Raw genomic sequence first — 15399 nt, forward strand, 5'->3', positions numbered from 1 at the left:
CCGGCCTTGGCTTCTGGGGTGGGCTTAGTCTCCAAACCCAGAGACAGGGGGCAGAGGGAGAGATGCTCCTGCCTCCTCACAACCCTGCAACCTCCCACCGCACCCCAAGAGCAGGACAAGCTGGTGGGCCCCAAAGTGTGCTGCCGGAAGGAGCTCGGGGGAGACTCAGGCCTCTCCTCTGCCTCCCCAGTGCTCTCTGCCACCCCCCTGGAAGTCCAGGGCACCGAGGAGGGGATCCGGATCTTCAGCAAAGTCAAGTACTACAACGTGGACTACATGAAAACCTCCTGGTCCCACAAGTAGGTTGGCTTTGCCCTGGAGCCCTACCCCGGCTGCAGGGCACCCAGCACCTGGCCCAGCCCAGTCCCAAGGGGTCGGCAGACGGGGTCTCCCACTGGTCCGTTGCCCACAGAGGGAGTCGGGAATTGGGAGCAGAAGGAAGATCCCCCAGGGAAGCTGGATGGCCTGGTGGTAGGACCAGCTAAGGGCTGCCTCCAGAACTGAGGGAGGGAAGGGTGCAGGAACCAGGGCGAACCGGCCAGCCAGGTGGAGGAGGGGGTCATGATGCCCTTGCTGGTCTCTGCAGCCTTAGCAAACTCAGGCTCAAGTAAAAGGGCCTGTGAGGCTGACAACTAGCTGAGGGCCAGGGATGAAGGGCGGGTAGATAAGGTATCCACGAAGATTTGACTGCGAACTAAGGAACCCCAGATTGTGTGAGAGCAGAATTTTTCTGGCCCTTCTCGCCATGGGCACTCCTCAGCCTTGTGGAGCAGACGTTGCTGCACCCATTCTGTGGAGAAGGCTGCACTGACTAGGACAAGTTTGTCAAATGAGTGAGAGCTGAGGCCAAGTTGAATTCCAAGATAATGGAGCTCCCACCCTGGCATTTCTAAGGCCTGTGCCTAAGCCCAGAGGTGTCGCTTCTGCAACATAACACTGGGGGCATGGGCCAGATGTTTTCAGGAATGAACTCCAAGTTAAAAACAAGAACCAAAAAGGTTAGCCCTAGTCCTAGCCAGTTTGGTTCAGTGGATAGAGCGTCAGCCTGTGGACTGAATGGTTCTGGGTTTGATTCCAGTCAAGGGCATGTACCTGGGTTGCAGGCCAATCCCCAGCCCAGGTCAGGTTGTGTTCGGGAGGCAACCAATAGATGTTTCTCTCTCTCTCTCTCTCTCTCTCTCTCTCTCTCTCTCTCTCTCTCTCTCTCTCCTTCTCCCTCCCTCCCTTCTGCTCTCTCTAAAAATCAATGAAAAAAATATTCTTGGATGAGGATTAACAAAAAAACAAACAAAACCCAGCAACAAAAATAAGTTTAAATGGTTTCTTTCTAAGGGCGAGGGGAGAGTAATTGTGGAAGAAACCCTGGAAGGGGTAAAGATGAGGAGAGTGAAGAGGTGAGGAAGTGACTGGTGGTCACTAACCTAAAGCACTGCTTCCTCTGGTTCCCAGCCTGCAGGACATGGCACAACACAGACTCAGCAGTGGCACATGGATGGGTGGACGGATGGGTGGATGGGTGGACGGATGGGTGGATGGATGGGTGGATGGATGGGTGAATGGATGGATGTGTGGATGGATGAGATGGATAGGGATGGATGGATGGATGGATAATGGATGAGTGGATGGATGGAATGAATGATAGAATGGATGGATGGATAATGGATGGATAATGGATGGATGGATGTGTGGATGGATGGGATGGATAGAATGGATGGATGGATGATGGATGGATGAATGGATGGATGGATAGTTATGGAATGTCTCATGGATGCTCACCACCTTCAGCTCAGGAATCTGGAAACAAAACCCCAGGAGAGGGCATTCAGGGCTGGGGAGCCGAAGACCTGCAGACAGCTGTTGAGGGGGAGAGGGGGAGTTGCTGCACCGTTAACCATTCCTCTGCCCACATTCAGAGAGAAGCGCCTGGAGAGTGGGGACCGGACGCGAGCTGGCACCACGCTGGATGAGATCTGGCTCCACATCCTGGATCCCAAAGACTCAGACAAGGGCAGGTACACCCTGGAGATCGCAGCCGGGAAGGAAGTCCGGCAGCTCTCCACCGACCTCTCGGGACAAGGTGAGCTGTCCGCCTGTCTGTCCCCAGTAAAAGCCCCACGGTCTTCTGGACAACCCCATGCCCATCCCACCCAACCTGGCATTGCCCAAGAGAACTGGGCTGGGAGGGGAAAGAGTGGAGGGCTCCTGGCACCAAGCCCTGAGCCTGAGGGTCACCGGGGCAGGTGCCCTGACACCCCTCTCCCGTCCCTGTTTCCCTCTCACAGCTTTTGAGGACGCCATGGCTGAGCACCAGAGACTGAAGTGAGTTCCTCTGTGGTTCTCAGTGTGAGTCACGGGCCCGTGGGTCCGGCATGAGCTGTGCCCAGGACCCCTTTCCGGGAGCCCGGCCAGCTCTTCCTGCCCCTCCTCATCCCCTCGCCCCCACCCGCGCACCACTGCCCCTTAGCAAATGGAACCTGAGCCTGTTCCCATTTCTGTTTTTCAGAGCCTTGGCCATCATTGAGAAGAGTAAGTCACTCACATCCCCGTGGTTTTCATTTCCGGGGTTGGGGCGGCTGCCAGGGAGCTTATGGCCCCCGGGGGAGGGGGAAGGGGGGGCTGTGCAGGTCCCATTGGGGTCTGCGTGGCTCTGAGCTGTCATGGAGCTGCCAGGGACTCCTGGGCGGTGACAGCGTGAAGACAAGTGGTTAAGAACTCCGAGGGTCCCTGAGACTGTGGGTGTGGAGGCGCCCAGCGTGGGCCAAGTGCCCAGAAGGCCCACGGGCAACGTCAAGTGCAAGGTCAGGTGAAACCCGACAGGCAGGTGAGAAACTGAATGACTCTGAGAAGCAGAAGCAAGAACTCAAAACCTCTAGCTGAGGTCATCTGTGGGAGGGGGAATTCACCCTCCACAGAGACATTGTGTCTGAGTCTCCCCCGTGGCAGGAAGTGCGGGCCTCAGCATCATAAAGATAACTGGGAAGTGGGGGGCTACATGGCCAGGCAGAGGGCAGTCCTTCAGGGGCGTGGCCTCTTTGGTGGCGAGAGTCCATCTGGAGACACCCCCCTCCCCCTCAGCCTATACCTTGCCAGGAGGTGCCACCCTGATCAGGAGGCTCGCAAGCCCTTCACACCGCCGTCCACTCACTGACCCAGCAAGAGCATCCCTCCATCCTGGATGCGTGTCCCCGGGCAGGACCCCTGTCCGGGATGCTAAGAGAGGGAGCTGCATTCGCCACACACGGTGGCTGGGCTTGTAGAATCCAGAGTCCAGGGAAGTGGACCCTTTCACCAGCTGTGAAGGGCCTGGCTACTGTCCCACAGCGTCCATCTCTGGGCCCTTCTCCCCCGACCGCATTCAGGGTCCTGCCCCCCTGACATCCATCGGACTGACCCCCGCCACTCGGGCTCTTTGCACATCCTCGTCTGGCTCTAGGGCCCACGCTCCCACCCCTCCTGCTCCCACAGCCTCAACTGCAGCCTAAGGGACACATGGACTTCCTGCTGAGTCCATGTGTCCCACAATGGCCGCCACTTCCCACAATGGCCGCCAGTCCCCTCCTCGACCAGAGTCTGCCCCAAATGCTTCTGTCCCGTTTTTCCTCCCCCCCCCCCAATCCACCCTCTTGAGTCTCTGATTCATCAACACCTATTGTGTGCTTTTGCCAGTTTAAGGCTCAGAGCCATCTCATGTTCCTTCTGTCCCAGTTCTTGAGGGGAAGGGCATCCCATTGCCCCCTCCAGGTACCACCAGTCATGACGAGGACTTCAAGTCAGTAACAGAAACGCATTCTGTCCCCTACTTTCTGTTCCCGAAGGCAAGGAAACGTGTGGTACAAATGTAAAGATTTCCATGCCTGAAATGATGGAAATAGAAAAAGGAGCATTGCTCAGCTCAATGGAAACTTGCTTCTGGGACGCGATCTGCAGGAAAACATTCATCGCGGGGGGTCTCACTTTTTCCTTGCAGATCGTGCCAAAGTGGTGAGGGGCCTGCCGGATGTGGCCACAATCATGGAGGATAAGGTACAGACTGTCCCCTGCCCAGGGCCAGCAGTCCCATGCTGTGTCCATCACATGTCCATCAGAAATTCTGGCACAGCCCTGGCTAGTGTGGGTCAGTGATTAGAGTGTTGGCCCGCATACCAAAGGATCACAGGCACAATACCCGGTCAAGGACACATATCCGGGTTTCAAGTTCAATCTATGGCCCTGGCCAGGGCACGTGCTCAAGGCCACTAATCAATGTGTCTCTCTCACGTCAATGTTTCTCTCCCTCCTTGCTTTCCTCCCTCCCTTCTTTTGACTTCTAAAAATCAATGGAAAAAAATATCCTTGGGTAAGGATGAACAACAACAACAAATGGACTCCAGCACTGTGGATTCCAGCGCCTGGCCGAGTACAACACCTCATGGTCACATGTAGTATGGTCACATGGCCACATGACATGGTCACATAGTCACATGTAGTACAAAGGAAGCCCCTGAGCCTGGGGTCAGACCCAAGGGAGTGCTTGCCCCAGCTCTGCCAGCTCTCTCCACCGACCTGCCCTGGGTGTCATGAACTTCCCTCTGTGAATTCAGTGTCCTTTAGGGGTTCAATTAGATAATCCCTAAAAGCCCTTCCAGGGCTGAAATTATGCAAGTCTAATGTTCTAGAAAATGACAGCTACCGTTATTACGGTACTTGCTTTGTGCCAGGCACTATTGCATTTATGCTACATGAGTTGGCTTGTTTAACCATCAAGGCAACCACATGGAATGAGATGTTATTACTAGTCACACTTTATAGCTGAGAAAACTGAGACCCAGAGAGGTTAAAGGACTCACCTAAGGTCACACAGCTTGAAGGAGCAGCGCTGAGGTAGCCCAGCTCCAGACGCTCAGTGTTTGACCATTACATTATATGGCTCTGATTTAGAGCTCACTCAAGAATTTTCAAACGCAATTTATAAATCTTTATGTTAAAGCAATATAGCCTTATTTGCCTACGTCAGAATGACATATATACCACAAAAAGCAATAAAGCAAAGTTCAGGCCTTTCTGGGGCAGATATTTGGCAGAATGATAATGATCTAAAACCCTAACTAGTAAGTATTCTTATAGAAAAATGGAGGATGGAGGAAAGTTGAGGATGGAGGACGGGGGTTAAAGTAAAATGTCTCTCCCTTTAATGTTATCCCTTTATGCGATACAATAAAATGCACAGAATGAACCTATCACAAGGAGCAGCGTGTGCTGGGAGCTCTCTGGGGGAGGGACAGCGAATGCCAAGGGTTCCTACCAGGAGCTGATCAAGTGTTCTCTTCCCGTCGTTCCAGACCCTGTGCCTGACCTGCGTCATCTCAGGAGACCCCGCCCCTGAAATTTCTTGGCTGAAGAATGACCAGCCTGTCACCTTCCTTGACCGTTACCGCATGGAGGTTAGGGGGTCAGAGGTCACCATCACCATCGAGAAGGTCAACAGTGAGGACAGCGGGCGCTACGGCGTCTTTGTCAAGAACAAGTATGGCTCCGAGACAGGCCAGGTCACCATCAGCGTGTTCAAGCACGGGGAGGAGCTCAAAGTGCTGGAGAAGAAGTGATCAGACACAGCCAGGAGACGGGGCGGGGGTGGGGGGTGGGGGGCAGAGGGTGGTACACCACAGCGGAGCAACAAAGGGGACCTGGCTGGGGTCCCCTCCAGGAGAGTAGGATCAGCCCTGGACTTGGAATAAGACACCTCTGAGCAAGACCCAATTTCAACTCTACAGGCTCCATCAGCTTTGCCTTTCTCGTCAATCAAACAGGAATTCCTAGTCCTAGGGAATATTTATAAAAACCATTTATAAACCATATACCACTGGTTCTCCACCCGAGGGACGAAAGACAATGTCCAAGTTTTTTATCGTCACAACTGGAGGTATCTCTTGGCAGAAGTGTCTATTGGCAAAGGTCAGGGAAACTGCTAAGCACCACAGCTCCGCACCACATGGAATTATCCCTCCCCAGATGTCAATGTGCCAAGGTTGGCTAGCCCTGCCATAAAGTGATATATCACAATATCCCTCTTTTAGGATGCTGTATTTTCCACTCACGTAAGTTCAACAAACATTCATGTGAAGCCTGGCATGTGCCAGGCTGAGGATGGCATCGGGAGCACAGAGATAAATACTACTCAGGCCCTGCTGCCCAGGAGGCTTCAGCCCATTGGGAGAGTCAGACCCGGGAACAATGACTCTGGGACGAGGCACATGATAAGATTATAAAACAAGGGCAAATAACGTGCCTCTCGTGGTCAAAGGAGAGAGACAGACGTCTGTCCCAATTGGAGGAGGGGGGCTTTCAAACATCTCCACAGAACTAGCAGAATTATGTCAGACCCTGAACAATGAGTCCAATTTGGTGGTGGTGATGGAAGGAGGACATTTCAGGAGTGGGTCCTGGTGGGAGCAAAGGCGAGGAGGTGGGTGATGCTGCCTGGATGGCATTGGATGCCAGGCTGGTGAGCTGGATGACCTTCAGGATGTTGTGACAGATCCCAGTTGGCCTGTTTGATGGACTCCAAGTCAGAGCTGGGCATTTCACCACTCTCCGATTTCCTTATTTTTTCCATTGATTTTTAGGAAGAGTGAAGGGAGGAGGGGAGGCAGAGAGAAACATCAATGTGAGAGAGACACATCACATTGATTGGTTGCCTCATGCACATGCCCTGACCAGGGTTGGGAATGAATCCTGCAACCGAGGTACGTGCTCTGGACCGCAGTCAAGCCCTTGACTCTTCAGCCCATTGGCCAACGCTCTATCCACTGAGCCAAACTGGCTAAGGCTTCTTCTTTTTTAAAAATAAGATTTGGATTGGGTGGGGTTTATAAAATTAGAGATATTTGTTGCAAACATTTAGAAAGCCATGAAAATGATAAGAAAGAAAATAAAAATCACCTATAACTCCAACACCATAAGATAACTCACCTCTGTTTTCTTAAATGACTTCTGAACTTAAGGATAAAATGAATCCTCCCTACATCCACTACCTGCACATGCATCAGGCATGGTGGGTAACATATGCCCAGCCCAAGTTCTGGGCTTATGATTTAGTCAGACCAGGTGTTCAGGGGAAGGGGGAGGGCAGGAGGATCAGAATGAGCCCTGGCCAGGAATGAGGACAGGGAATTGTGTAGGTAGGTCTTGAAGGCAAACACATTTTGGGCAATGCTTTTCCTTTCTCTGGGCCTTGATTTCCCACCTACAAAAAAAGGAGGAGGAGGAGGAGGAAGAGGAGGAAGAGGAGGAGGAGGAGGAGAAAGGAGGAGGAGGAGGAAGAGGAAGAGGAGGACAAAGAGGAGGAGGAGGAGGAGGAGGAGGAGAAAAATGCTGGCTAGTTTGCTAAGTGGTTAGAGCACCAACCCAGAGACTGAAGGGTCTCGGGTTCAATTCTCAGTCAAGGGCATGTACCTCTGTCATAGGTTCAATCCCCCATCCTGATTGGGGGCAGGGGCAGGAGGCAACCAATCCATGTGTCTCACATCAATGTTTCTCTCACTCCCTCTCCTGAAATCAATGAAAAAAATATCTTCAGATGAGAATTTAAAAGGGAAAAAAAAGGAAGACTGAAAGATTGTTTTTGAAGGCCCTTTCAGCTGACACTGATATTACTTCCCAAAACTCAATCCTCCTCTGCTTTTCTGATCTCATGATGATCTGATGAAGAAAAAGGCTCATCCTCACCCTCCCTCCCACTCTCATACTTGGCATCTCAGAGGAGAGAGGTGGCTTCTTACATGTGTCAGCGAAAAATGTCACCAATTTCAAAGGAATCAGCACAGTATCCGTGCACCCTATCCCTAGCAGCAGTCTGGATATGGGTCCACATGTATTTCATCTTCACACAAAGCACCCTCCCTTCTCCTTCACATGATCTTCACCTAACACAGGGAGGCAGGCAGAGATCTCAATGACGACAATAAATCACAGAGGCACAACACTTAAGAAGCTTTAAGCATTCTCATACCGCAGAGTTCATCAGTTCAATGGGACAGCACCAGGTGCCCCATTTTTGCAGATTTGGCAGTTGAGAACCTAAATGGTAAGTGGCAGGGTCAGATCAAGGACAAGAACAAGGGTCCCTGGATCCTGTTCAGAGGACATTCTGCTCTGCCATGCTGCCCCTGAGCCAAACGGACGAGTATATGGAGCCCAGAGGTGAAGCAATTATAGTTCTTAATAAAGGCGTGAAAATTGTCAAAGTAATGAATGAGTAAATCAGCAAGTCTCCACTGTCCAGAAGAATAAAATTTCCTCCATGAAAGGAGTAGGGCTGGGTGGGGACCATGGACCACACAGCAATTTGTCATGAGTTCCTATTGGCCCTGATGGAACGTGGTGTGAGTGCCCCCTGATGGTGGGGAATGGGATTGCACGCTAAGAAGAAGCTCAGAAGCAGTGCATCCTGGGGCTGGGGCCTGTGATTTGCTCAGTTTGGGAACTAGAGCTGAGCCCTGTTGTGCTGTATGTGGACAGTCTGTCTTTGTCCAATCTCCCTGGAGAGAGTCCTCAGAGCAGCATCCTGAGCAGCCTTCCTGAAGACTGGGATCCCCATCACCCTCTGTGCTCTGCTGTTTATACCTGCTTCCATTTCACAGAGCCCAGGCTCAGCTGGTTTCTCCATTAGCGTCCCACCCAGGAAGACTGTGGACAGGGCGGGTCCCAAGAGTGGGGCAATGGAGATGGAAGTCCCTGAGAACTTTCATTGTTCTCTCTCAGTTTGTCCCACTTAATCCCAATGAGACCTCAATCCACTCAGATGGGAGAAAGTGGGATGAACCTCACTAAAGGGTATTCTATCTAATAAAAGAGTAATATTCAGATTAACCATCACTCCAACACATAAGATCAAGATAGCTTTTCCCATGTGGCCAAAGATCCTGCCCCCATGTGGACACAAGATGGCCAGCAGGGGAGGGCAGTCGGAAGGGACCAGGCCTGCAAGGGAGGATAGTTGTGGGTGATCAGCCAAGCAAGGGAGGGCAATTGAGGGTGATCAACCCTGTAGGGGAGGGCAGTTAGGGATGACCAGGCTGACAGAAGGGGGAAGTTGGAAGCAAACAGGCTGGCATGGGAATGGTTAGGGGTGATCATGCTGACAGGCAGAAGCAGTTAGGGGCAATCAGGAGGCAGTCAGGTGAGCAGTTGAGAGCCAGCAGTCCTGGATTGTGAGAGGGATGTCCCAAATCGGAGAGTGTGCAGGCTGGGCCGAGGAAGACCACCACCCCCTCCCTCCTCACCCCACAAATACCGTGCACCGGGCCTCTAGTAGTGATATAATAAAATAAATAAATATTTGGTCTTTGGTCTTTGTCCTTGATTCCTGACACACAGCTCCTAACCTTTGGTGTCTCCGGGATGCTAAGGATGTCTTTTGCATGCTAATGAGATGACTTCTTACTGGAGCTCTTAGATAGCTTTAGGATGGGTGCTGGTCTCCAGAGAGTCCAAGGTGTGATTATAGGGTCGGAACTTTCTATCCCACCCTCTAACTTCGGGGAGGAAAGAAGAGCAGGAGATCAACTTAATCACCAGTTGTCAATGGTTTGATCAATCATGTCAAAGTCATGAAACCTCCTTAAAACCCCTACATGATGGGATTCCAGGTTTGTGGACACACCCAGAGAGGGTATAGCAACAACACACATCTTCTATGCACTCTTCACTTGGACGTTCTTCTGTATTCTTTATAATAAGCCAGTCAATGGAAGTAACATGTTTCCCTGAGTTTTGTGAGCTGTTCTAGCACATTATCGAGTCTGAGGAGGAAGTCGTGGGAACCCTCAATTTATAGCTGGTTGGTCAGAAGTACAAGAGACAATCTGGGACGTGGTGTTTGAAGCGAGAGCAATCTTGTGGGAGTTGAGCCCTTAAACCTGGGGAATCCGACACTAACTCTGGGTGGTTAGTGTCAGAATTAAATTACGTTGTAGGGCATCCAATTAACATAGGGGATTTGGAGAACTGGTGGTTGGTGTGGGAAAACCCACACATTTGATGTCAGAAGTTCTGTGAACCTACACAGGTTCAGAGTTATCAATCACCCACCTCCCCATAGGGTCTCTTCCATCTCATCTACTCTATCTCCTGAGCCCAGGGTAGGTGACATGGCACACGCCATTATCACCCAATGAAGTCAGACTCTGCAGCTTCACCGCATCCACCCTCTACAGCTTGTACTGCCAGCCCTCAGATCCTTCTCCTCTTCCCAACCTGTTGCTAGAGCACTAGTTAAGTATACAATTTTACCTATATGTTCCCAAAAAATTCTAGTTTAGCACTTCTTAGTTGGGATTCAGGAATCTGTATTTTAACAACTCCACCAGGTGGTTGATTCTCATCATGAGAGAAGTTTGGGAAACACTGGCCTAAGGCATTGAGAGCAGCAAGTGGGGGAATTTCAGAAGCAGGAACCCTGATGGAAAATGACAGGCCTGTGTAATAACCTCTACCCACTCAGCCTCAGCCAGGCTCTGGTCAGATACTTTCCATACCTTAAAGTTTCCAAAGCATTTCAAACGGCTTGGGTGACATGTTCATGCCAAAAATAGTTTCCGAAGCAGCACTCCCCAGAAGTCTTTAGCTGCAGGAAGCCAGATTTTTTTACTTGCAGTATTTGAGAAAAGTGTAAATCCCGAGGCCAGAGGAGTTTCAGCCAAGAAGGGTCCTGGGTTGAGAGCAAAACAAATTGCACAGCCTGCAAGGAATGTGCCTCTCTCCTTCTGGAGAAACCCCTGCGCTGACTGTTACGTCATCCCTTCCAGTGCTAGCAGGTCTAAAGAGAAACCAGGCCACACAGAAGTCTTTTCGCTCCGTTTATGGAAGTGTTCATGGTGAAATGAGTCTTTGCATTTCCTTTAAAATACTCCCATTTTTTGGGGGGGGGGCGGGTAAGGGGGGATAGAAAGGAGATAAATGAATAAGTTAACAAAATATTGATGATTCTTGAAGCTGAGTGATGGGTGTATGGGGATTCAGAATACCATTCTCTCTACTGTTGTATATGTTTGACATTTTTAAAATAATAGAACATTTTAAAGACTCCATGGGAGCCGAAACCTGTTTGGCTCAGTGGATAGAGCATCGGCCTGCACACTGAAAGGTCCCAGATTTGATTCCGTTCAAGGGCATGTGCCTTGATTGTGGGCACATCGCCAATAGGGGGTGTGTCAGGAGGCAGCTGATCCATGTTTTTCTCTCATCATTGATGTTTCTAACTCTCTATCCTTCTCCCTTCCTCTCTGTAAAAAATCAATAAAATATATTTTTAAAAAAACAGTCAAACCTGTAGAGAATATTTGTGAGTTTATGTGCACCAAGCTGTTGACAATTGCCAGGAAGCAGAATCTTAATGGTTTGGGATAATGCTCCAGAGAACAGCCTTTCTGTTTGTTTGTGTTTGTTTCTGTTTTACCTATTTTTATACATTACGATCAAAGAAGAAGACATGAGTGGGTTACATGAAGTCCATTGGTGATAGATTAGGGAGGCGGGAGAAAGCAGAGTGTGGGGGAGGGGCGGGCCTCTGGGATTGGATAAAAAGTAAAACCACAGACACACACTTCTTTTACTTAGGTGGGTGCAGGCTAGTTCCAGCCAGCAGTTAACATGGTAACAACAGCCATGAGTGAATGTGCGGTCTCTGTCCGGTGCCCAGCTGCATTTGCTTGTGCCCCAGGGGTGGGGCGGGGGAGAAGTTATAAGTTACTCTGACATTTCATAGGTATGTTATCTTAGAAGATGCAAAAAGATAATGGGCTCCGTCAAGGTAAAGGATGCCCTTGTCAGGGACGATACCTGCTGAGGAGGTGACCATAACTGCTTTCAGTTAAAGTTTAATTTCAGACCGTCCTTTGTGGTTACTTTAGGTCTCAGAGTGTGTACGACCGCCTGCAGGCTTTCCCTGAGCTTGTCAGGTTAGCCTATGACCCCTTTCTGCCACTCTTCCTACCTTCAAGTGCTGCTCAAACCACTCCCTGCCCCGAGGCACTGGTTCCCTTGACAACCTCCCCCGCCCCCAGTGCAGTCGTCAGCACATATTTGGACACACAGCTCACTGTGACTGCCCCTCGTCCAGGCTGCAGCTTTGAGTAGCTCCCCAAGGCCAACTCCTTAGCAACTCTCAAAGATAAACAAAGCTGGACATGAGTTAAAACAGCACAAATAGATTTTACTCAGTAACTGCTGATGGTTAGGAAATTGCTGAGTTCCATTCCGATTTGCAAAGGGCAATTGTGAAGGGAGAATGAGAGAGCAGGTAGAGGAAGAAACTGGGAGACCATGGCCCTGTCCTTCCAGACGGGTCCTTGGGAAATACCCTCATGAGCGGCAGATGTATGTAAATATCAAAGGGACAGATGAAGGGGCAGTAAGCCTTTTCTAGTAAATGCTCTAAGACAGTGGTCGGCAAACTCATTAGTCAGCAGAGCCAAATATCAACAGTACAACGATTGAAATTTCTTTGGAGAGCCACATTTTTTAAACGTAAACTAAATAGGTAGGTACGTTGTTATTAATTTAAATAGGGTACTCCTGAGCTGGCCTTTGCTAAAAACTCAAGGGGCCAAAGAACCGCATGTGGCTCGAGAGTCACAGTTTGCTGACCACTGCTCTAAGGGAAGGAAGGCTCTGACTTCCTTCAAGTGTTGGCTAGAACAAACAGTAAATTCTTTTGACAACCCAGAGTGTTAGAAGATTAGAACTCAAAAGGGGACTGTGTCCCCAGAGCCACCACCTTAGGCTGCTAGAAGCCATGGCAGGGTGGGCCAAGTCTCTTAGTGCAGGGGTTTCAATGGAGTCATCGGGTGCTTGGAGTTCTTGCAATTCTCACTACCCATCACCCAGATCCCCACCCTTGAGCTACTGAGCCTCCCTCCACTATTTGGCTACTTGCCACCAACCTCTACGCTTGCCCACGAGCAGCCCATGGCACCACCATGACTTGCCACTTATCTATCTGACTCTGATGCTCCCCTGTCTGTTGTTGGCAGGTCTGAATAAAAAGAGTCCACATACTAACCCTGACAAGCTCAGGGGAGGCCTGCAGAGTGGACTTACAAACTCAGAGACCTGAAGTAACCACAAAGGATTAAAACTGTTGAACCAAAAGCAGCTTTGTGGTGGGCTGCCATGTCCTAGGCTAGAATTTTCCTTGACAAAAGTCAACTTTCACCTTCATTGAGCCTATTGTCTTTTTGCATCTAGAATAACGTACCTCTGGAATGTCAGGGTAACTTCCCTTTTTTCCGGACCCTTCAGGGCACAACGAATGCGCCAGGGTGGAGACCACAAATGCCCTCATTGTCTAAAAGTTTCTTACATTGACACAGGGGAAAGACTCCACTTTCTCTGTTGCTTGGGCTCCGGAAGCCACAACTCTCAGTTTTTGTGCCCAGAGCATGCTCCTTCCCCAGGGTAACCATGAGCCACCATCATGGTGTTCCAGTTACAGCCTCACCCAGTGGGAGAGCCACTGTTCACAGCCCAGCGAAGTCCCTGAATCTGAGCTTACAGTGGCCAGATTCCTTCTTCCCCACTGTCACTCCTCCTAGGAACACAATCCACCTACATTTGAGCTTTTGAGGATCCACCCTCCTTATACCCATCCCACCCTACTCCCCTCACCAAATATGCTCAGGTAAATCCTATCCCCAAATGAGAGCAAAGTTCAAATTATTCCACCATGGGCTCCCGGGCCTATGTAAATAAACAGCTATAGTCCCAGCTGGTTTGGGTCAGTGGTTAAATGCATCGACCCTAAGACTGAAGGGTCTCAGGTTTGTGTCCGGTCAAGGTCACATACCTGGGTTTCAGGCTTGATCCCGGGACCCCTTCAGGGAGCATGCAGGAGACAACAGTCAATATGTCTCTCACATATTGATGTTTCTCTCTTTGTCGCTCCATCTCCCTTCCATTCTCTCTAAAACAAAAATCAATAGGAAAAGTATCCTCGGGTGAAGATGAACAAAACAAACAAAACAAAAATAAACAAACAAACAGCTGTAACCATGTGCAGAATACTATTTTACAATGTTACCAATGTGGATTTGCTTCTGAATCCTCTCCCTCCTCAAGAAGCAGCTAGGACATGTGAAGTGCACCCTCTCAGGAAGCCATGGAAGATACAGCAGAACAAAGAGTCCTTTTGAGTTTGAAATTCACGGTGAGATAGTATTTGAAAAAAGAAAAGTGAGAGAGAAGGGGGAGGGTGTTGAATTTTAAAATCTAAGTCATGAAAGATTTAGAGCATAAAATATATGTCTCAATAAATTCAGAAGAATGTGCAATAAAGCAAGAGCAAGCAAATATATCATTTTGTGTTTTTGTGATTCAAATACCAAATTGTGGATTTCAGACATCGGGTAGAGATCTGTACTCAGCTGGGGCTCTGTGACATGAGACAGATTAACAAGAGACGAAGAAATAGAACTTTATTAACATGTATATCTCATGTGCGCATAGGAGAAGCTCAGGGAAGAGTAACTCAAAGAGATGGCTTAGAACTCAGGCTTATGTAACATCTTCAACAAAGAACAGCACATTTGTAGATAAATTGCAGGACAAATAAAAGTTCAAATTATTCTACCACGGGCTTTTGGCTTCCAAGGGTGGCAAACTGTGTGAAGATAAATATGTGGGGAAAATTAATGGAGTAAGGTTGTTTGCAGATTCCTCTGTTGCAATCTCTGGGCTAAGAAGAGTCTAAAGTCATCTCCAATAAATGAAAATTTATATCCTGCTTTTAGGCAGGAAGGAAAAAAAGTATAGAGAGCTTTTCCTGCATTTTTCTATCCTCCTATATAATAAAAGCCTAATATGCAAATTGCCCCTCGATTGGGGGCAGGGCCAGCCAACCTCACTGCCTATCAGGGTGGGCTGGCTGAATCCCACCCATGCACAAATTTGTGAGCTGGGCCTCTAGTTTCTTAATAATTTTTAAGTTGAAGAGGCATGTTTTAGGGTGACATATTCTGATGTCCTCCACCAGACCATCCATCCACCTGCAGATGGAATCATTGAAAAAATTTGGAATTACAAAACAGAGGAATGTATCTGATCTTGGCACCCAAGGCAAGTTCCTAGAACCTCAGCAGGACCGTGTAGTGAAATGGGACATAACACTGGAGTCAGAACACTGTGGTCTTGGGAAAACTGCATCTTTCTCAAATCAATTATTCTCTGTTTCTCCATTACATGTAACTCAAATGTAACTGAATCTCCTTGTTCCTACCCAAGACTTAAGTCAATCTCATACATAATTACATTAACATGGGCACGTGCATGTGCATACACACAGACATCCAACTTCAAAAGCAAAGATGAATATAATGAGTGTTTTTCCTGAAAGTTTTAAGGAGAGATTTACAATGTGCATTACAT

General features: G+C 49.2%; 1 protein-coding gene across 1 annotated transcript in view; it reads left to right on the forward strand.

Moving 5' to 3' along the window:
• The window catches only part of MYOM3 (myomesin 3), a 51469-nt gene extending 44462 nt beyond the window's left edge, over positions 1-7007 (forward strand). Inside the window, exons 32-37 of the mRNA XM_036448264.2 lie at positions 191-299; positions 1914-2077; positions 2283-2319; positions 2504-2526; positions 3968-4023; positions 5319-7007. Of these exons, the coding sequence (XP_036304157.1) occupies positions 191-299; positions 1914-2077; positions 2283-2319; positions 2504-2526; positions 3968-4023; positions 5319-5582 (653 nt within the window). The 3' untranslated portion in view covers positions 5583-7007. The remainder of the gene's footprint in view (positions 1-190; positions 300-1913; positions 2078-2282; positions 2320-2503; positions 2527-3967; positions 4024-5318) is intronic.
• The last annotated feature ends 8392 nt before the right edge of the window (positions 7008-15399 follow it).

This window comes from Pipistrellus kuhlii, unplaced genomic scaffold (genome assembly GCF_014108245.1).
Source record: "Pipistrellus kuhlii isolate mPipKuh1 unplaced genomic scaffold, mPipKuh1.p scaffold_m20_p_2, whole genome shotgun sequence".
In the NCBI taxonomy this organism is placed as follows: domain Eukaryota; kingdom Metazoa; phylum Chordata; class Mammalia; order Chiroptera; family Vespertilionidae; genus Pipistrellus; species Pipistrellus kuhlii.